This window comes from Rhinatrema bivittatum, chromosome 4, assembly GCF_901001135.1.
Source record: "Rhinatrema bivittatum chromosome 4, aRhiBiv1.1, whole genome shotgun sequence".
In the NCBI taxonomy this organism is placed as follows: Eukaryota; Metazoa; Chordata; class Amphibia; order Gymnophiona; family Rhinatrematidae; genus Rhinatrema; species Rhinatrema bivittatum.
In genome coordinates, this window is record NC_042618.1 from 39,875,102 (window position 1) to 39,897,131 (window position 22,030).

The window sequence follows — 22,030 nt, forward strand, 5'->3', positions numbered from 1 at the left end:
AGTCTTGCCACAGGAGTAACATGCACTGTGGAGGCCATGTGGCCTAATAATGTTAGAAGCTGATGAGCTGTGGCTGTTTTCTTTGAGTAAATCAAGTTTGCCAACAGAGATAGTGTTTCTGCCCGATCCTCAGGGAGAAAGGTTTTTGCGAGGATGGTGTTCAATTCTGCTCCTATGAATTGGAGGAGATGAGAGGGAGTAAGATGGGACTTTTGATAGTTGATGAGAAATCCCATGTTGTGAAGTAGAGTAATGGTGTGATTTAAAGAAGTTAGAGCTCCTTGTTGAGATTGACTTCTGATGAGCCAGTCGTCTAGATATGGAAAAACATGAACACCTTGTTTGTACAAGTGTGCTGCTATTACTGCCAGACATTTGGTGAATACTCTGGGAGCAGAGGCCAGGCCGAATGGCAGAACTCTGTATTGGAAATGTTGATCATTTACCTTGAAGCGCAGATATTTGCGGTGAGGGGGGAATATTGGAATGTGAGCATAAGCATCTTGAAGATGCAGAGAACAAAGCCAATCCCCTTTTTGAAGGAGTGGAAGCATGGTGCCTAAGGATACCATTCTGAATTTCTCTTTCTTGAGAAATTTGTTGAGATTTCTGAGGTCTAGGATAGGACGAAGGCCTCTGGTTTTCTTTGGAATGAGGAAATAACGGGAATAGAAACCTTTGCCTTGCTGAGTCCGGGGCACTCTCTCGACAGCCCTGGCTCTCAGAAGGGTGGATAATTCCAGCTGAAGTTGAAGAACATGATCTTCGCTGAGATGAGAATGTTTCGGTGGAAAATCTGCAGGAATTGAAATGAAACTGAGTTGGTATCCTCGGTTTATTATAGATAGGACCCATTGATCCGTTGTTATTGATGTCCAATTGATGTGGAAGTTGGACAGTCTGCCTCCTACTGGTAGTGCTAAATGAGGATTGACATAGAGGCCTTGTTTCCTGGATGTACTTTCAAAAGCCGGTAGCAGGGCCAGTTTGCGGAGCTGGTGGTGCCCTTGCTGCCCTCTGTTGTCTCTGCTGAGGTCTCTGCTGAGATCTAGGATGCCTTGGTCTAGATGTGGGGGGATAGTATTTACGTTGCCTGTAGAAAGGCCGTCTGGCATCTCTACTTGGTGGCCTTCTGGTAGCATGCATAGCAGAGTCATGTGGCAGTGAGGATAGTTGTCAAAGTTTCCGTATGATCTCGTAACTAGGAAACTGCATCCTGCACTTTGGAACCAAACAAATTATCGCCCAGGCAGGGAAGATCGACAAGTTTATCCTGCACTTCTGGTCTTAAATCAGAGGCCTTAAGCCAGGCCCAGCATCTTGCAGTGATGCCAGATGCAGCAACTCGTGAGGCTGTATGATAGCTGTTGTAGGCTGCTCTTACCTCGTGTTTCCCCGCATCTAAGCCCTTATTTATAATAGTTTGTGTAGCTTCCTGATACTGTGTGGGTAAGGATGGCACAAACTCTTCCATCTGTTTCCAGAGGTTCCTCTGGTATTGGGTCATGTATAAATGGTATGCTGAGATTTTGGAATTCAGCATTGACCCTTGGAACACCTTGCGGCCCATTTGGTCCAGAAATCTATTATCTTTTCCTGAAGGTATTGAGGAATGGGCTCTTATCCTTCTGAACTTTTTCTGTGCTGACTCCACTACTACGGAGTGGTGGGGTAGCTGAGTTTTTTGGTACCCAGAGGTGGGTTGTACCAGATAAGTTGATTCTATCCGCTTGTTGACTTCAGGAACCGAGCAGGGGTGTTCCCAAATTCGTTACTGCAGTTGTAAAAGAATTTCATGAACAGGAATAGCCAGAGTGTGCTTCGGGGGATCCACAAATTGGAGCACTTCCAAAGTTTGCTGTCTTACATCCTGCTCCGTACGTATCTGGAAAGGAATAGAATCTGCCATTTCCTGAACAAAAAGCGGGAACGAAAAATCCTCTAGAAGTGATTGTTTTGTTGCAGGAGGTGGAGATGGGTCTGACGAAGTCTTCTGATGAGGGATCGGAGTCAGTGTCAGACCAAGTGTCATACTGAGGTATCTGGTGAGGAGGTGTAACTTTGTGAAGAGGATGTACACCAGAGGGTCCTGGTAAGGGTTCTTCCAGTGAAAGATCCTCAACTTGCTCTCCTTCTGGGCGAGATGGTAAGGAGGATAGTAAGTCATGATATCTTTTGGTTAGAATATCATGTAGTGCCCTTTCTTCTGAAGTTGGAAGCTTGGGCTGTGATTGAAGATGTTCAGTCATCAATGGTTTTTGCTTAATGGATGACTTAGGCTTCGATTTATGAAGTGGAGGTATGGTGGGTGCCGTGGTATAGATAGACATAGATTGTGATATCGATGGAATAGTCGATGCTGATGAAGAAAGAAAGGAAAACTTTGAAATAGGAATAGAAAATGGCGGTGTGGATGACATCAAAGAGCTTGGCATCGATGGAATGTTTTCCATTGGGGTAGGCATCGAGAAGGATGAAGGCACCAGTGATGTAATCATCAAAGACATCATCGGCATCGAGGTAGTTTGAACCATTGGTGTTATCGATGGTATCAGCTCGATGACTTCCGCCGGCATCGACGATGGCACCAACATGACCGCCGGCATAGACGGTGATGCCGTATGTTGCTTCTGCAAAGCCTCCACTACCATCTTCTGGATGAGGACCGTTAAGTCCGGAGTAGTGGATACTGGCAATGGTGTCGATGACAATGACGGCATGGTAGATACCGAGGTTTGCAGAGTATTGGCGGATTTTTGCCGTTTCGCAGACTGTTCTGTCGAGGACGCCGAAGGTAGACTATGTCGATGCTTGTATTTTGGTCTCGGTTCCGAAACTGACCTGGTCGATGACAGACGTGGTCAGTGAAGTAGCGTCCCCGGATCTTCGACATGTCATTTCTTTATTAGGAGTTTTTTGGTTACTCCTGCGGGAGAGGATTTAGTCAACATAGATGGCGATGGAATTAATTGTAGTTGAAAAAGATGAGCCATCTTTTCCCACCGAAGTTTCCGACCCTTTGGGGCAATTTCTTGACATTGTGAGCATGAAGATGTCATGCTTTTCTCCGAGACAGATCACACATTCTAGATGTGGATCTGTTACTGACATGGTTCAGTTACAAGTAGGACATTTCTTGAAACCGGATGCCATGTTGGTATAGACAGCAGTCTATGAGAATTTCTGAGAGAAAAAATATCAATGAGAATGAGAAATGTATGCCATTTTTTGTGACCGTCCGGTGACAAAAATGAAGACCCGATGTGGGAGAAAATTGAAATTTTAAGGTGACATTTTCAGTCAAAAATGTGAGAAGTCTCACAGGGCTCCGGTAACCGCGATGCTGATGGCAGCACGGAAAGACGAAGACTGGAGTGAGACCCCTGTGGCAGAGAATATCATGACATGCTGGGCATGCTCAGTAGCCTCAGGCTGCCAGTCAAAAGTTTCTAGAAACTTTGACAGAAGTTTTCCCGCGATAGGGCTCCGTCAGTGACGTCACCCATATGTGAGGACTAGCATCCTGCTTGTCCTGGGATAAGAAGAGATACTGGATTCAGTACTTAATCTGAAAGCCATCGTGTCAAAAATGGGAAACATTTCTTCCAATGAAGGAGTAGGTGGTAATTTTGGCGTATCAGACTTTTTACAAATTATTTTCTCTACAAAGGAATGATGATCTTTTGGAGGTGGAAGTGCTGAGGAGCCATCCAATTCTGGCTACTGGAATCTTGTGCTTTACTATGTTATAAGGCAAGTTCTTGCCGAGTAGATACTAGCAGAAAGGTCCAAAATATTTTTCTTTAATATTAAAGTATTTATGCATAAAGTGATTTGAATAAGAGTACATCTTTCTTGTAACTTTCATCAGGTCATTTAAAAGCATTTCTCACTTAAACAGTTTTTTTTTTCCAAACAGATAAATCTCTTATGAAACAATGATATGTATTCATGTAAAGTGTTTTAATATGTCAAGACAGACCACTATGAACTTTAAAATCTCCCTCTTTTGTTTTATTAACAGGTCAATTGTTCAAAAATGTTCTCACAATTCAATAATTACAAAGACAGACATTTAAAAAAGTAAAAACCAGAATACCCCAAAGCAGTAGTGTCTAGCTCCAACTGAGCCCTCTTCATTGATAATCTGCGGAGAAAAGCGATTAATGCCAAACAATTAACGGAATATGATTAAATGTTGCCTAGAACACCCTTAAAAAATAAAAATAAGTGCAAGTCCTGTACAGTGTTTCAGAAAGAAGCATTAGCCATTGTAGCATTATTTGCCCATTAAAACCAAATTTTAAATAAGTAATATTGAGCTGTTGCAGAATTGGCACAGAAGGCACACTAGTGTGACAATAACAAACTGGATATGCCAGTCACAGAATTAATTACAAGCTTTAAAAGAAAACATGGTCATGAATTTTGGATTATTAATTGTATAATACATGGAAGCATGAGATTAAATATACATGAAGAAACAAGCTGCTGCAAGGGGCCACAGCAAAAATTTACAGGTATGTTGTGCATTTTTTTCCTACATGATCAATCTTGATTAATAATCACGGGGTCCTCATGCAGGTGTGCGTAAACGTGAAAAGCGGGGAGAAGCTAAGCAGCATCCCCCCCCCTCTCATGTTCTTCACAGTCTACTTTGGTTACTAACAAAACAGATTCATTAGCGTCTGCGTGAGACAAATCTCAAGTTTTGTGCACTTCAGAAATATTTAACATTTCTAGTAGCTACAACGATCCTGGAGAGAATGGGATTCTTTGCAGTTTGACATAAGAACCCTCCAGCACCTCTGGGCCTGAAGAGACCATATGGATCCCTTTTCTTCAGATGTGACTTATGTGGTCTCAGCAGCTCAGGTACACCATATCTCTGGGGATCTTACACTGGTCGAATAAAATATCACAGCCTACAGAGATCCCATGTTTACTTATAGGATGTGTTACCTAAACCACACAGAAAAATTCTCACCCAGGAAAAGCTCCACCTGAATTACTGGATTGGACAATTCCAGTTTTCTGGCACACAGAGCCCTTCTATACAGCCGATATATGGCCTGCATACAAGATCTGCAGCAGGCTCTTGTTAACTTAAAAACAAGTTATTTCCTTGCAAGAAATGGCAGGAAATGATTAAAATCTGCATTCAGAGTGTTTACCGATGTCCTATAAGCCAGGGCTAATGGATATGATAATGAATATAAAGCTTCTAGCAGTATAAGGGAGAATGGGACAGGTAACAGTAATACATACAGGAATCAACAGTAGAAAGATATAGATGTGTAGTTCAGTATGTAGTGTATAAATGAGTAAAAGGCCTCAAACTACAACTTTCGTGTTGCCTCATTATGGTGCCACAGATGTTGAAAGCAGCCCATTGCTTTCTATGACATTCTACAAGATTCAGGAAACAATCACAGGAAAAAGCAAATAGTGTATTTATCCTAGTGTGTAACTGGTCCTGCTTTTGTTTCCTATGCTGAGCTCCAAATTATGTCTAAAAGGATTTCCTGCTAACAAGACATTACATCACTATTATACAGAAAAATATTACTGAGACTGGTTAGCATTAATACTAGCAGCATCTCATTCTCTTGTATTTTTTTTTTTTTTTAGCATAAGCAGCACCGTACATCAAGGAGGGATAATATTTACTGAGGGGTATTTATGTTTTAAAATGCAAAAGAACAGTGTCACTATCACACAGACATGACTTGAGTCCATGAATCTCAACTGGTAACAGTGAGCAACTGTGTATAAAAAGCATTATCACCATGTAATAAAGTCAACCTCTCTCTTTTTTTTTTTTTTTTAATTGATGTTTTCTACCTACAGATTGGACTTATAATTTTTTTTTCCATGTGCAACACCAGAAATTCAGCATCCTTCTTGGCACTGACTCCCAGAAGTAAGGCTCCCTGCACTTTTAATGCCTGGCAGCGAGAGTGCTGGCGCACTATGCGTCACAGGTTGACTGATCCAGTCCATCGAGCGTGAGCTGATTCCTATGAGGAGAGTTGGGGCTAGGAGGGCCACTGGGGTTGGAGCTGTTTGAGGGTGTGGAGTGTTTGGTGGAATCCGAATCAGGCTGTTAAAAGGAATCAAAAAGAAAATAAGGATTTGTTAGGGGTTTGCTCTGGAAAGAGGTTTGCTCAACAGCGGCAAAATACAGTGTTTTTATTTTATCTTCCCCCAAGTCTTTTTAAAGGCTGGTAGCCTACTTTCTGAATGGCATCTTCTGCATTACACCGTGCCAAAAATCCAGCCATGGCATTTTTATGACCATTAATTTAGTGGCAATAAGTATCCTTCTGGCTGCAAAATGATCCACACACAAATAACCCAAGAAGCACCTTGTGGAAAGAAGCTGATCAGCAGGAAACATTTATGCAAAACCTTCTGCAAAAACATTATCAGTGGGAAACCTTTTCGTAAAGCGCTGAAAATACAACTGTACACTGACATATTGATCCACAGAAGGAAGTCACAGCATGTGGGGAAAACAGAACCTACACAATGTTGAGCTGTATGAATTATACAGTAGTGAGACTATGTATCACTGGAGAAAACAAAATTGCTTACCTTGTAATAGGTGTTATTCCAGGACAGCAGGATGTAGTCCTCACATATGGGTGACATCATCAGATGGAGCCCCGACACGGAAAACCTCCGTCAAAAGTCTCCAGAAACCCCTGGCCGGCATACTGAGCATGCCCAGCATGCCATGATATGCTCAGCCACAGGGGTCTCCCTTCAGTCTTTTTTGTAGCAGTAAGCGTAAGCTAAAAAAATAAAATAATAAAACGTATCGGACCCTACTCCGCGGGGTAGCGGGTTCTGTGAGGACTACATCCTGCTGTCTTGGGATAACACCTATTACAAGGTAAGCAATTTTGCTTTATCCCAGGACAAGCAGGATGATAGTCCTCACATATGGGTGATTAGCAAGCTAGAGGCTGAGTCATTCTTGCATTATACCAACAGCATACAACTTGTGCAACAAGAACAACAACTTGTGTACTGCTGGAAAGAGTGAGGCAGCCTGAAATCACAGCAGGATGGATGTAGAAGGAGTTGGGGTTATACTGGAAATAAGTTCTTTAAGACAGATTGTCCAAAGGCTGAATCTTGTCATCCTTCTTTGTCCAAACAATAATGAGCTGCAAAGGTGTGAAGGGAACTCCATGTTACAGCTTTACATATGTCTAGGATGGGCACTGAACGATAGTGTGCTACTGATGTAGACACAGCCCTTACGGAGTGTGCTCTTACTCAGCAGGGGAGAGGAATGTTTGCTTTTTCATAACAGAATTCGATACAGTCTGCTAGCCAGTTGGAGAGTGTTTCCTACCACAACTCCTGGTTTTATTTTGTCAAAAGAAACAAAGAGTTGGGTGGATTTCCTATGGACCGCAGTGTGGTTCAGGTAAAAGGCTAACGCACATTTACAGTCTAAGGTGTGTAACACACTTCCTCCCTGGTAAGAGTGAGGTCTTGGAAAGAAAGTAGGCAAGACTATTGATTGATGTGAAAATCCGTTATTACTTTTGGTAGGAATTTGGGGTGAGTGCGAAGGACTACTCTGTCATGCAGGAACCTTGTGTAGGGTGAGTGTGTGACGAGAGCTTGCAACTCACTGACCCTTCTAGCCGATGTAATGGCTTCTAAGAAAAATACTTTCCATGTAAGAAATTTTTCATTGCAGGACTGTAGAGGCTCGAACGGTGACTGCATGAGTCTTGTCAGTACTAAATTTAGGTCCCATTCAGTGACCAGTGGTCGAATGGGAGGCTTAAGGTGAAGTAAGCCTCTCATAAACCGACTTACTAGGGGTTGCGCTGTTATTGGCGCATCCCCTATTCCCTTGTGGTATGCCGCTATGGCACTTAGGTGTAACCTTACAGAGGATGTCTGGAGACCAGAATCCGAAACATGACATAGGTAATCTAGTAAAGAAGGAGTGGGGCAAGAGAAAGGGTCAAACCCGTTTTGTGTGCACCACTTGGTAAATCTAGTCCACTGAAAGTGGTAAGATTTACGTGTGGAAGGCTTTCGTGAAGCTACGAGAACTTTAGAGACTTGTGTTGAAAGATTAAGTGGTTGCAGAATTAAGCTTTCAACATCCAAGCTGTCAGGGCAAGAGTTGTCAGGTTGGGATGACACAATTTGCCCTGATTCTGAGTTACGAGAGTGGGTGCTGTGCCCAGGCGAATTGGCTCTCTGATCGAGAGGTCGAGGAGCATGGGAAACCATACTTGCCGAGGCCAGTACGGGGCCATGAGGATCATTGTTCCTCTGTCCTGTTGTAGTTTCACGCGAGTTTTGGCTATGAACGGAATTGGAGGATAAACATATAGAAGACCTGTGTTCCAGGGGCAAGCAAAGGCGTCCCTAGAGAATGCTTGTCGACGGCCGTGGAGGGAGCAGCACCTTTCCACTTTGTGGTTCAGTTTAGACGCAAAGAGGTCTATGGTTGGGTGACCCCAGCATTGAAACATTTTGCTCGCTACACGTGGATCCAGAGACCATTCATGGGGATGGAAATGTCAACTGAGATCGTCCGCTAGGACGTTTTGTATGCCTGCCAGATAAATTGCTCGGAGATGCATGGAGTGCTCTAGAGCCCAAGCCCAAATCTGCACCGCTTCCTGGCAGAGCAGATAAGAGCCTGTGCCTCCCTGTTTGTTTATGTACCACATTGCTACTGTGTTGTCCGTCTGTATCAGCACAGTCTTGTTTGAGAAGCAGTCTTTGAAGGCATAAAGGGCATATCGCATCACTCAAAGTTCTAAGAAGTTTATTTGACACTTCATTTCGAGCGTAGTCCACGTCCCTTGTGTTTGAAGGTTGTTGATGTGAGCTCCCCATCCCAAGTTGGAGGCATCTGTCGTCAAGAAGACTTGCAGAGTTGACTGTTATCCACCACTGAAGCGATAGGCGTAATTGGTGGGTGATTTGAACTGTGTACGACAGTGGTTGGAAAGCTTGTAGCCATTGAGATTTCAAAGTCCACTGAGTTCTTCTCATGGCTAACTTCGCCATAGGGGTAACATGTACTATCGAGGCCATGTGTCCTAGTAGCACTAGAAGTTGTTGGGCAGATGCGAACTGGTACTGGGTTATAGAATTCGCCAAACATGCTAGATTGTTGGCACAGTTGTTTGGAAGAAAAGCTTTCGCCACTGTGGTGTCGAGGTCTGCTCCGATGAATGTGAGGAATTGAGATGGCTTGATGTGGGATTTGTGATAGTTGATTAGAAATCCTAGGGAGTGTAATAGTATTATTGTGCTTTTCAAGGCAGACAGATCTCCCTGCCTGGAAGGACTTCTGATTAGCCAATCGTCTAGGTATGGAAAAACATAAATGCTGTTGTTTCTTAGTTGTGCAGCAGCCACTGCTGGACATTTTATGAATATTCGAGGAGCAGAGGCAAGTTCGAATGGTAGGACTCGATACTGGTAATGTTGTTTTGCCACGATGAATCGCAGATACTTGTGATGTTGTGTGGAAATGGGAATGTGTGCATAAGCGTCTTGAAGACCTAGAGAACAGAGCCAATCTCCCCGTTGAAGCAAAGGAAGGATGGTTCTCAGAGATACCATCCAAAATGTTTCTTTTTGGAGAAATTTGTTGAGATTGCAGAGGTCTAAGATAGGGCGAAGGCCGCTTGTTTTCTTTGGAATTAGGAAATAGAGGACTAGAACCCCTTGCCTTGTTGAGACCGGGGAACTGGTTCGATAGCCCTGGCAGTCAACAAAGTAGAGAGTTCTACTTGAAACTGAGGTGTGATGACCATGCTTGTCCAAAGTGGAATGGGTAGAGAATGCGAAGGTATTGTTTTGAATTTTAGACGGTAACTCTGATTTAGTATGGCTAACACCCATTGGTCTTTTGTGATGAGACTCCATTGGTGTTTGAAAAGATGGAGTTAACCTCCTACTGGTAAGTGGGGCATAGGGTTGATGGGAAGGCTTCGGTTCCCTTGATTGATTTCAAAAACCCGCTGCTGGTCCAGTTTGAGTTGGTGGCTGGGTTTTTTGCTGTTTTGGTTGGCGTGCACGTCCCCTTTGAATGCGCTGAAGAAGTAGGTGGGTAATATCTTCTAGGCCTATAGAAGGGTCTCCTGGTTTCCCTTCTGGTCGATTTTCTTATTGAGGATGGCTGATCTGATGGTAGTCTAGAGAGTTGACGGAGTGTCTCTTGGTGATCTTTCAACTGAGAGACGGTAGCCTGAATTTTTTCTCTGAAGATATTCTCTCCAGTACAAGGAAGATCTGCCAGTCTCTCTCGGACTTCTTGTCTGAGGTCCGGATGCCTTGAGCCAAGCCCACCTCCTTTCATTAATTCCCGATGCTGAGAGGCAGGCAAATGTCTCAAATGAGTCATAAGCTGCCTGTACCTCGTGTTTGCCAGATTCAAGCCCTTTTGCAATTAGTCGTTGTTCCTGAGGGAGATCATTGGCAATACCTTGAACTTGCTTCCACAAGTTTCTTTGGTACTGTGTCATATAAAGCTGGTATGCCGCAATACAAGATACCAGCATGGATCCCTGAAAAACCTCTCTCCCTAAGGTATCTAAGAATTTCTGTTCTTTTCCTGGTGGGGTAGAAGAGTGTGTTTTTTGTTTCCTGGCTTTTTTCTGAGCCGATTTGACGACCACAGAGTGATGAGGCAATTGAGGCTTTTGGAAACCTGGGGTGTTGTACCAGGTATGTGGCATCTGCTCTTCTATTTACAGCCTGTACCGAGCAAGGATGCTCCCATAACCTATGCCAGAGTTCCAAAAGGACTTCGTGAATAGGTATGGCCATTACCTCCTTTGGTGCATCTTCTAGAGCCTTGTGTCTTGTGTCCTCTGTCAGTAATTCAAAAGGAATTGTGTCCGCCATTTCCTTAATGAAGTTTGTGAATGATAAATCTTCAGGAGGGGACTTCCTTCTCTCTTCTGGTGGAGAAGGTTCAGACTGTAATTCCTCTGAATCAGTATCAGTGTCAACATCCTTCCAAGGAGTATACGGAGGATGGTAAGGTGGATTCAGGATCATCTGGTTCTTGTATTTGCAGATGATGTTTTGTTTTAGAAGCAGATTTAGATGGAATCTGCTTTGGCAGCATAGGAGGTAATAAAGGCATTGATGGGGAATCGATGGGTCTCAATGGCATCGATGGCAACCGATGTCGACTGTCACCCGATGGACCGGGACACAATGGCATCGAGGGGTCCTTTACTGGCATCGATGGTCTTGTCGGTATTCGGTGATGTTGACGACCCGATAGTCCCGGGATGGAATCCGAATCCCTGTCATCATCCTCCGATGAGCCTGGTATTGGAATCGAAGGAATCATCTGTGAATGTTTTGGCATCGATGGCTGCACCGGAAGAGTCGGCGTCATCGGTGCCGGTGGAGGAAAAACTCCAATCAATGTGTCGATTCTATTCAGCAAAGGCTGAAAAATCGATGGATCCAATGTCAATGGCGGAGTTGGTGTCGGTACCGATGGTGGCATGGGAGGCTGAAATTTTCGAAAAGCCTCGACGATGGCCTACTGGATCATGGAAGTCACTTCTTCCCTGGAGACTGGGACTGGGTCCACTGTCACAGGAGAAGGTAAGACTGGCGCTACTGGCACTTCCACGACTGAACGTGGTGGCACGGTCTCTAACACCGATCCCGGTAGAGAGCGCCTCAGTTCCTCGGGTACAGAAGGGTGTATTGGTTTCAGTACCCAGACTCGCTTGGGCATTGGCTTGATGTCCTTCGATGTCGATGCCGGTGCATTTCCATCCAATGGATCAGTGATGGAATGGTGTCGATGGCGTCTTTTTTCTCGATGTTCCTTAGATGCAGAGGAAGACGCTATGGAGGACACTGATGGGGGTGTCGGTGACAGATGGTCACCGATCTTCTTTTTTCCTCGATGTTTTTCAACTGAGAGTGATTTTTTCTTGGAGACTACGTCGACGATGGAGAGTTTCTTAAACAGCTCCTCCATCTTGTCCAATCGAGCATGCCTGCCCTTTGGTGTCATCTGGGCACAAGTTGTATAAGCCCGGACATCGTGGCCTGATCCCAAGCACAAAACACAAACATTGTGCGGGTTTGTAACCGAACTATGTCGATTACCATCTGGACATTTTTTGAATCCGGAGGCCATGTTAGAAAGTTAGGCCAAATAACAGTCGATGACCTGCGGATACCGAATGAGAGTGACAGGAATCGACCGAAAATTGACTCAAAAAAATACTCACAGATTACTATGTCGAAGGGAGACCCGATGACAATTTTTTTGTGACTGAAATTCTTTTGTGAGGAAAAAGTGAGGGAAAAACTCACAGAGCTCCTAATACGCTATGCTTACAGCAAAGCGGAAAAAAAAGAGACTGAAGGGAGAACCCTGTGGCTGAGAATATCATGGCATGCTGGGCATGCTCAGTAGGCTCAGTGTGCCGGCCAGAGGTTTCTAGAGACTTTTGACAGAGGTTTTTCGTGTCGGGGCTCCATCTGATGATGTCACCCATATGTGAGGACTATCAGCCTACTTGTCCTGGGATAAAATGTAATACAATAAGATGAGCTGCTGATATTCACAGGGCAACACTATAATCCTGATAGACAAGAGGTGCAAAATAATGGAATATGCAGTCAGCATAAAAGCACATGCAAATTTCTCTCCTAGGATCTGATGACGACAAGCTCCTCTTTCTTATCTACAAACACCTTCATTCTGCAGCACCTCACTATCTCTTCCTGTCATCACTTTCTACATCTCTCCTCATGCACTCAGCTCATTAGACAAGTCATTCCTATCTGTACCTTCCTCCTTTATGCCAATTCTTGACTCCGTGCTTTCCACCTGGCTGCGCCATGTGCTTGGAATAGTCTTTCTGAATTGGTGTGTCATGTCATGTTTAAATCCCATCTAAAGATCCACGTTTTTGAAATCGCTTTTAAATCTTATGCCCGATTGTCTACTTTTAAGTCTTAACTAACTTTTCTTTTTAACCATGGTCTTGCTTTATGAAATACCCCATGTCTCTTGTCCTTGTAAGTTTGTCTTATTAGATTGTAAGCTCCATTTAGCAGGGACTGATTTTTTTTATGTTTGTACTACGCTACGTATGTCATGTAACACCATAGAAATATTTGGTGGTAATAGTATTTACAGAATATGCCATATACAACAATCTAATAGCAAGGATTCTAATCATATATAATCTCAAATGGTTACAGGAGTGTCCTTTTTTATAGCCCTCCCTTCTTTGGGCTTGTGTAAATGTAATGCAAGAGCTCTGAAGCCTCAGAGAGCTCTTTCAGGAACAATAAGAGAAGACTGTACTTGTGGCTGGAATGAGAATGTAGTAAACAAAAACGACAAAAATATTTAAGTCTTAAAAATCCCAAGAAACAGGACTTATTTGCTATAAAAAGTAATATTTGAGGAGCCAGCATGTGTCTTATAAACAAATGCTTTATACTAATGGAACAGTGAGGATCCTAGCATTACTTTGTAAGAGAAGCAATTCTTTTTAGATATTTGTATATGAACCACAATGAGATTTGGGACAATTTTCAAATGATTTTTACTTGGATAGCAAGCAATCGCTGAAGATGATCCTTCCCCTCTGCATGTATAAGTACCCATGATGCAAAGGCACAGGGGTGGGGGTCAGCAAGCACAGCAAAGGGATTTTATTTTTAAATCACTGCATTTTCTTTATGGCACCAACTTTGAACATGCTGCAAAGCAGGCGCAAGCCCTCAGGTACAGGAGAACTTGCAGAGCTGGTAAACCCTGAATTTCAAAAGGGAAATGCTGCTGATCTTCCTATGAAATTTTGCCTGTAGGCCTGCAGGTAAAAGGTACCTGCAAGGTCTGCAAGCAAAAGGTACCTGCAAGTCTACAAGCAACAGGAATATTTTTTAAAAATGGCCCCTTCTCTACAAGCAAGTGTTAACACATTCACCATCATTACAAGACCTACTGGATGCTTGAACTTATTAAAAAAAAATATATAGATATCTATATCTATCTTCCTTTACCTCTTTTTCAAACTCCTGGTCTGGATCTGACATACTTCGTAATGGCATGGCTACTCCTGGATCACCAGCACCTGGAACAGAAAAACAGGTTTCACTCTTGATTAAGTGCACTAATGACTCCCCAGAGATGAGGTGCTTCCCTAAGCTCAGTTGTACCTGTGGATGGCCAGGAGATATAAGGTTTTCCCCTCTGTTGCTGCAGGGGCTGCTGTCGAGAGAGGTTAGAGGAGGGAGGACGGGCCCTCTCTCTTGAGCTTTCGTCTTGGGATGAAGGTAGGACACTCTGCAAAAAAACAAAACAAAACAGAAAAACCCAACAGATACCTCTAAATACTGCCATATTCTCGGCTAAAGACAACTTTTAGAAATACATATTTCTTTCAAAGCTCCTGTTTTATTGGCATCTAAGCACTAACTGCTATTTAACATAACACTGTTATAAAATACCAGAGTTGGCATGACACTTGGATGCAAGAGAAGAGAGGAAAGGTAGTTAATGAGCATTACATTAAAACATAACATAAGACTTGCCTTAATGGGTCAAGACCAAAGGTCCATCAAGCCCAGTATCCTGTTTCCAACAGTGGCCAAGCCAGGTCACAAGTACCTGGCAGGATCCCAAGGAGTAGATAGACTCCAAGCTGCTTATTCCAAGATTAAACAGTAGATTTCTGCAACTCTAACTTAATAATGGTTAAATGACTTTTCTTCCAGGAACTTGTCCAAACCTTTTTTAAATGCATCTACACTAATAGCTTTCACCACATCCTCTGGCAATGAATTCCAGAGCTTATTTGTGTTGAGAATATAAATTGTGTATGTAAAGCCCTAAATAAGTTGCAATAGAGGCCTAATATTGCAGGCTCTGCAGTTTCTGCAAACTTTTGATTTAAGTAGGGCCCTACTGATCAGCTGTTTCCCAAAATGTTGTCAGTCTTGTCCACTATGTAAGAATGCCTGCACATAGTGATGGTATTTACCTTTTACAAAAAAGTAAATAACTACCTTCTCTGGCATCCAAGTACTTTTCATCTCCCATGTATTTTTGGAAGAAAAAGCTTTTAAAAAGAGGTTCATTTCTGTCCGCCCATTTCAAAAGGAAAAGCCTGCTGTTGACAAAATTTAACAAGTTACTCGAACTATAGAGGATCTTTTTGTAATATAAATATAAATCATACTGGAAATTCCCAGGAATCTTTTTTATCAAATGCCCTGTGTTTCTTGTACTACGGAATGACATTAGGTTGCAATCATTTTATCCAATTGCAATTGAGGCTCTAGCTGCCATGCCTTAAAATAAACAACTCATCAGTGCAAAATACTAGCAAACATCATTTGCTAACTTCTGAAATTGCTGCCATGCCTCCTCATTCACAGCGTGTGCAACGCATCTTTACGTTCAGCAAACCAAAACCACTCGGAAGATGGCCATAGGAAAGAAACCTTTCCCAAAAGAGCCCTAACAAGAGTCACACATAGGGGGAATTACTATGAAATGTTGTCATGTTAAAGATAAAAGGTTTTGTAAAGGGGCTTTCATGTATAGCCAATGCTGCAGATGTATCAAAATTTTCCTCCAGATGAAAATATCTTTGGTATTTTCAATGGGAACCTACACAAGTTGCAGCAAAGCTCAGATACATTCACTCCAAGGTAAATCATATGAACAGCATCTAAGCACTAACTGCTATTTAACATAACACTGTTATAAAATACCAGAGTTGGCATGACACTTGGATGCAAGAGAAGAGAGGAAAGGTAGTTAATGAGCATTACATTAAAACATAACATAAGACTTGCCTTAATGGGTCAAGACCAAAGGTCCATCAAGCCCAGTATCCTGTTTCCAACAGTGGCCAAGCCAGGTCACAAGTACCTGGCAGGATCCCAAGGAGTAGATAGACTCCAAGCTGCTTATTCCAAGATTAAACAGTAGATTTCTGCAACTCTAACTTAATAATGGTTAAATGACTTTTCTTCCAGGAACTTGTCCAAACCTTTTTTAAATGCATCTACACTAATAGCTTTCACCACATCCTCTGGCAATGAATTCCAGAGCTTATTTGTGTTGAGAATATAAATTGTGTGTGTAAAGCCCTAAATAAGTTGCAATAGAGGCCTAATATTGCAGGCTCTGCAGTTTCTGCAAACTTTTGATTTAAGTAGGGCCCTACTGATCAGCTGTTTCCCAAAATGTTGTCAGTCTTGTCCACTATGTAAGAATGCCTGCACATAGTGATGGTATTTACCTTTTACAAAAAAGTAAATAACTACCTTCCTTCTCTGGCATCCAAGTACTTTTCATCTCCCATGTATTTTTGGAAGAAAAAGCTTTTAAAAAGAGGTTCATTTCTGTCCGCCCATTTCAAAAGGAAAAGCCTGCTGTTGACAAAATTTAACAAGTTACTCGAACTATAGAGGATCTTTTTGTAATATAAATATAAATCATACTGGAAATTCCCAGGAATCTTTTTTATCAAATGCCCTGTGTTTCTTGTACTACGGAATGACATTAGGTTGCAATCATTTTATCCAATTGCAATTGAGGCTCTAGCTGCCATGCCTTAAAATAAACAACTCATCAGTGCAAAATACTAGCAAACATCATTTGCTAACTTCTGAAATTGCTGCCATGCCTCCTCATTCACAGCGTGTGCAACGCATCTTTACGTTCAGCAAACCAAAACCACTCGGAAGATGGCCATAGGAAAGAAACCTTTCCCAAAAGAGCCCTAACAAGAGTCACACATAGGGGGAATTACTATGAAATGTTGTCATGTTAAAGATAAAAGGTTTTGTAAAGGGGCTTTCATGTATAGCCAATGCTGCAGATGTATCAAAATTTTCCTCCAGATGAAAATATCTTTGGTATTTTCAATGGGAACCTACACAAGTTGCAGCAAAGCTCAGATACATTCACTCCAAGGTAAATCACATGAACAGCATTCTAAGGCGCAGTAAAACTGAAAATGTTTTAGCTAATCTGACATGCTGCATTAATCACTATTCTTTGGATATTTTTCATAACCTCATTCTGCGTGCTCTAGAATAGCAACTCCGCTCCTAAATTTTCAGAACTACTCCTACCCTTGCTAAAGAAGCAGAGGAGAGACAAGAAGAGAAAGAAAGCAGAGGTAAGCCTCCCAGAGAGGAAAGGTCATTCTGGAGAAATATTTCAGCAGAGAGAGGCTCATATGGTGGACGTGCTGAAAGTTTGCTGGAGGTGATATCAGTGCATGGTGATGAGAGGATGAGAGGGGAGGAAATTCTCTCTGTTATTTTAACAAAACAAAAAAAAGGAAGGAGAAAGACTGATTGTTTATAAAATACTGTCAAACAAGAGACACTATGTATCTGCTTCATTTCTGCATGCATATATCTGCTGTTTAGGGTAGGAAATGCTGGTGATCATGGCTTTTGGGGTGCATCCTCTTTTAAGCATTCTGTTCAACAAAAGTCCACAGTACTTTGAATGATGGATATATTCAATACTTAAATCTTATAAAGTTTAAAATAAAATACTAGAAAAACATATCAGCGTTCCTCTTAATATACATTTATATTTTTTTATTATTATTATTTTTTTTTTTACCAGTGGGAGATCCATAAGGACTTGCATTCCATCCCCTGGTCCCATATGAGCAACATGGTTGAAATTTGTTGGGTTAGATATCATTCTTGATCTTAGTTCTGGGTCTCTAAGCATTTCTCTGTAATGAAACGATAAAAAGCCATTATAATTCCATCATAGTCTAATGTATATTCACCTCATGTTCTGCTGGGCTTCTATCTCAGTCAGAACTCATCCCTGGGCTATAGCAACATGAGCCTTTATTCCCAGGTGGGATTTTCCCCTATTTTTATATTACCCTCCAAACATTGCTCAAAAATTGCAGTGATGGTCCTTAGCCCTAGCTCCCTCTATGACCCAGCTAATGTAGACCTTAATTCCGGTCACAAGATGTCATTACTGAATAAGAACATAAGAACACATTTGCTATACTGGATCAGACCAAAGGTCCATCAAGCCCAGCATTCCGTCTCCAACAGTGGCCAAGCCAGGATCTTGGGGTTTATCCCAAGAAAAAGCAGTGGATTTTGCCAACTCTACCTTAATAATGGTTAATGGACTTTTCCTCCAAAAACTTGTTCAAATCTTTTTTTTTTTTTTTAAACGCAGCTACACTAATATCTTTTACCACATCCTCTGGCAATGAATTCCAGAGCTTAATTATGCGTGGAGTAAAAATATTATTTTCCCTTATTAGTTTTAAATGTATTACCTAGTAAACTCATTGTGTGTCCCCTAGTCTTTGTACTTTTTGAAAGAGTAAACAACTGGTTAACGTTAACTCGTTCCATTCCACTCATTTTATAGACCTCTATCATATCTTCCCCCCCTCAAACATCTCTTCTCCAAGCTGAAGAGTCCTAATCTCTTTAGCCTTTTTTCATAGGGGAATTGTTCTATCCCCTTTATCATTTTGGTCACCTTTCTCTATATTTTTCTTGAGATGTGGTGACCAGAACTGCACACGATACTCAAGATGAGATCGCACCATGGAGCAATACAGAGGCATTATGATATTCTCTGTTTTATTCTCCTTTCCTAATAATCCCTAGCATTCTATTTGCTTTCTTGGTTGCTGCTGCTGCACACCGGGCAGAACATTTCAACATATTTTCAGTGATGACACCTAGATCCTTTTCCTGAGTGGTGGCTCCTGATGTGGATCCCTACATTATATGTAGCTATAAATTGGGTTCTTCCCTAAGTGCATCACTTTGCACTTGTTCTCATTAAATTTCATTTGCCATTTGTATGCCCAGTCTCCCAGTTTTGCAATTTATCACAATCTTCTTGTGATTTAATAACTTTGAATAATTTTGTGTCATCTGCAAATCCGATCACCTCCTTTGTTATTCCCATTTCCAGGTTGTTTATAAATATATTAAAACGCAGTAGTCTCAGAACAGATCCCTTGGTCACTCCACTATTCACCTTTCTCCACTGGGAAAATTCACCATTTAGTCCTACTCTGTTTTCTATCTTTTAACCAGTTGGCAATCCACAAGAAGACACTGCCACCCATCACGGCTTTTTAATTTCCTAAGAAGTCTCTCATGAGGGCCTTTGACAAATGCTTTCTGGAAATCCAGACACACTGTATCACTTGGATTACCTTTATTCACGTTTATTTACACCCTCAAATAAACGTAGCACATTTGTGAGGCAAGACTTCCCTTGGCTAAATCCATGTTGCTTTGTCCCATTAAACTATGCCTATCTATATGTTCAGTAATTTTGTTCTTTATGATCGTTTCTACCATTTTTGCCTTGCACAGACATCAGACTCACTGGTCTGTAGTTTCCTGGATCACACCTTGATCCCTTCTTAAAAATTGGAGTTACACTGGCAACCTTCCAGCCTTCAGGTACCATAGATGGCTAAGGCTTCCACCCTTCAGTGGCTATGAAATACTGCCTCTGCAGCATCCTCAATCCTGTCTGGCCTGAGGAGCAAAATCTTGGCCTAGAAATTGAACCCATGTCCTCCGCATATGCAGCTCTTGTCATTGAGCCACCGGGCCTGCCCAAAAGTCTGTGCACATTAAAATTACATTTTGCTCTCCACCTGGGAAAATATGATTCAGAGCACAGAAGATTCAATCCTTACCGTCTTTGTTGTAAACGCTCCTCCTCAGGCACCTTAAATACAAATCTCCTTTTGCTTCTGGTTCGAAGCATTTGCTTTTTGCTGTTATCTGAGGTTTCTGGCACAGTGAGGACAGATCCTTCTGTAACTAGAAATCAGAAAATAAAGCACTGAGCAATAACTTTCAAGCTCACATGCTATTGGAAGGGTTTATTTTTGAGGGGGTAGGAGGGAAGAAGAAAGGACGAAGTGTCCAGGATTTGGAGTTATAGAAATAATGATAAAATATTTTAGATGAACACTGCTACCCTTAATTTAACTTGAATCATTCTGGCTACACAAGAATAAAAGGCTGGTTCTGGATGGTCACTCTGAATGTATTTGATAAGAACAGCACCTCAATCAGAGAGTTAGGAACAGTGCAGACTCAGATTCGCTCTGCCTACCTGACAACTTGTTATTCAGGTATATTAGCCGTGGTGGTTCAGAATTCAGCAGATTCAGTGTACCTGCCACATTTAATGGTCTGATCTGTATTACAGAGACAAAAAGTGATATTGCAGGACATTTTTCACAGACATGTGGAAAACAGAGGTTGTGTATTATTTAACATTTATAGCCTGCGTTATTCAATAAAACTTGCTGTAATCTGGTAACAGCTTAAATATAAAATACGTTTAAAACAAAATAACTGCATAACAAATAAATATCAGCTAAGAGTACAACATAATAAAATGTATGCAGTGACAGCATAGAAGAATCAACAATTTAAGCAAAGAGCTGAAAGCATGTGCAAAATAGTTATGCCTGCACTTGCTTTCTAAAATCTTACAACAGACAAAAAGTGCCTACCCTTCTTAAGCCAATTGTTTGAACCCATTCCATAGTGTAAACATCAAAGACGTCAATGCCATACTCGCTGTACACTGTTACGTAAGAAGAGTTGCACGCTGGTATAGACAAAAAAAAAGAAATCACAAACAGCTCAAGTTGCTCAGTTTTTCTGCAGCTAATAATGCAATAACTAGGGGGATACAGAATGTTTTGTTGGGGGTGGGGAAGTATAATCATTTCTTAAGGATGATTGTTTTTGTGTCTAGTGTTCCAATCCCAAGTTAGAAAGAATGTAATGCACATGTTTAAAACATTTCAGAAAATAAATCAGGAAAAAAAGAAATTAATACTCATTTGTGATTGCTTCTTGGCCTCTTTTCAACCATGATCCAAATAAGAGTTCTAAGGTTTGAGCTGAGAATGCTCCCTTTTTGGCCTTTTAGTTAAGACTGAGAATTTGTACAATACTGGGGATTAATGCCTAGCCACCAACCCTACTGGAACACAATTACATTGTGATAATTACCAAGGCAGGAGGATTAAACCTCCTGCTTAAAAAAGTGATACTCAACAACAAATCAGACCCTGATGGTCATTTGTCTACCAGTTTCAGGATCAATTTTAAGATACCTGAAATCCTATGATAATTGTTCACAATAACTCTTCAATATAGAGATTTTTTAATGTCTATTTTTTTTTCTAGGTTTATCAAAACTTCAACACTTGGTATTCTGAAAGCCAAAAACTGACATGCAAATATTTTGCAAACATGTAAAGCAGCAACAGGGATATAGCAACAGAAAAACATATACATACTACAGGCAACAGGAGTTGCAGGCCACATGAGCTCCTGCATGCGTGACCTCCGACCTTGCACATCGACGTACACTCCCATATGGCTGAAGCAAAGCAGGTATTCCTCATTACTGAGCTCCACAGCACAAAGGGCATCATAAGGATGCTGGGAGAGGAATGAAAGCGAGGAGTCACTAGGATTTACCAGGTTTATCGACTGTCCATCTCCCAGGACATTCAACAAAGAGAAACCAGATAGATAGCCAACACAAAGCCTGTCCCTGAATAACGCCATCCATTGTACACTTCCCAGAGCTTGGATTTCACTGAACTTCTTATGAAAAGGTTTAGTTCTATGCATTTCATAACAAAAAATCTGTCGCTTGACTGCTACAAACAAACAAGTTGAGGAGATTTTCTTCAGAGTTCCAGTTGCAATGAAGTGACAGCCTTTAGTTTCTGGAAGCTTAATGTCAAAGCTGCTTTCTGATCCATCGAGAGAGGCCCATGGGTACAAGTGAACGTGATGGTTGCGACCGCAGATGATGGCAATGATTTTCTCTTTGGGAACCAGCTCGATCTGGTACACCTTCTTACAGTCAGCTGCTCGAACTATCACTGCAAACACAAATGTAAGTTTTAATGTGCATTACCAAGTACAGTAATTGAACAATGCCGAGATGAAA

At 41.7% G+C, this 22,030-nt stretch overlaps 1 protein-coding gene across 1 annotated transcript in view; it reads right to left on the minus strand.

The window, feature by feature from the left end:
- Positions 1 to 3,989: 3,989 nt before the first annotated feature.
- The window catches only part of CDC42BPB (CDC42 binding protein kinase beta), a 412,316-nt gene continuing 394,275 nt past the window's right edge, over positions 3,990 to 22,030 (minus strand). The window contains exons 31-38 of the mRNA XM_029597996.1: positions 21,366 to 21,962; positions 20,568 to 20,665; positions 20,162 to 20,246; positions 19,737 to 19,863; positions 17,651 to 17,768; positions 14,215 to 14,341; positions 14,059 to 14,129; positions 3,990 to 6,103 (exon numbers count right to left, since the gene is read on the minus strand). Coding sequence (XP_029453856.1) covers positions 5,972 to 6,103; positions 14,059 to 14,129; positions 14,215 to 14,341; positions 17,651 to 17,768; positions 19,737 to 19,863; positions 20,162 to 20,246; positions 20,568 to 20,665; positions 21,366 to 21,962 — 1,355 coding nt within the window. The 3' untranslated portion in view covers positions 3,990 to 5,971. The remainder of the gene's footprint in view (positions 6,104 to 14,058; positions 14,130 to 14,214; positions 14,342 to 17,650; positions 17,769 to 19,736; positions 19,864 to 20,161; positions 20,247 to 20,567; positions 20,666 to 21,365; positions 21,963 to 22,030) is intronic.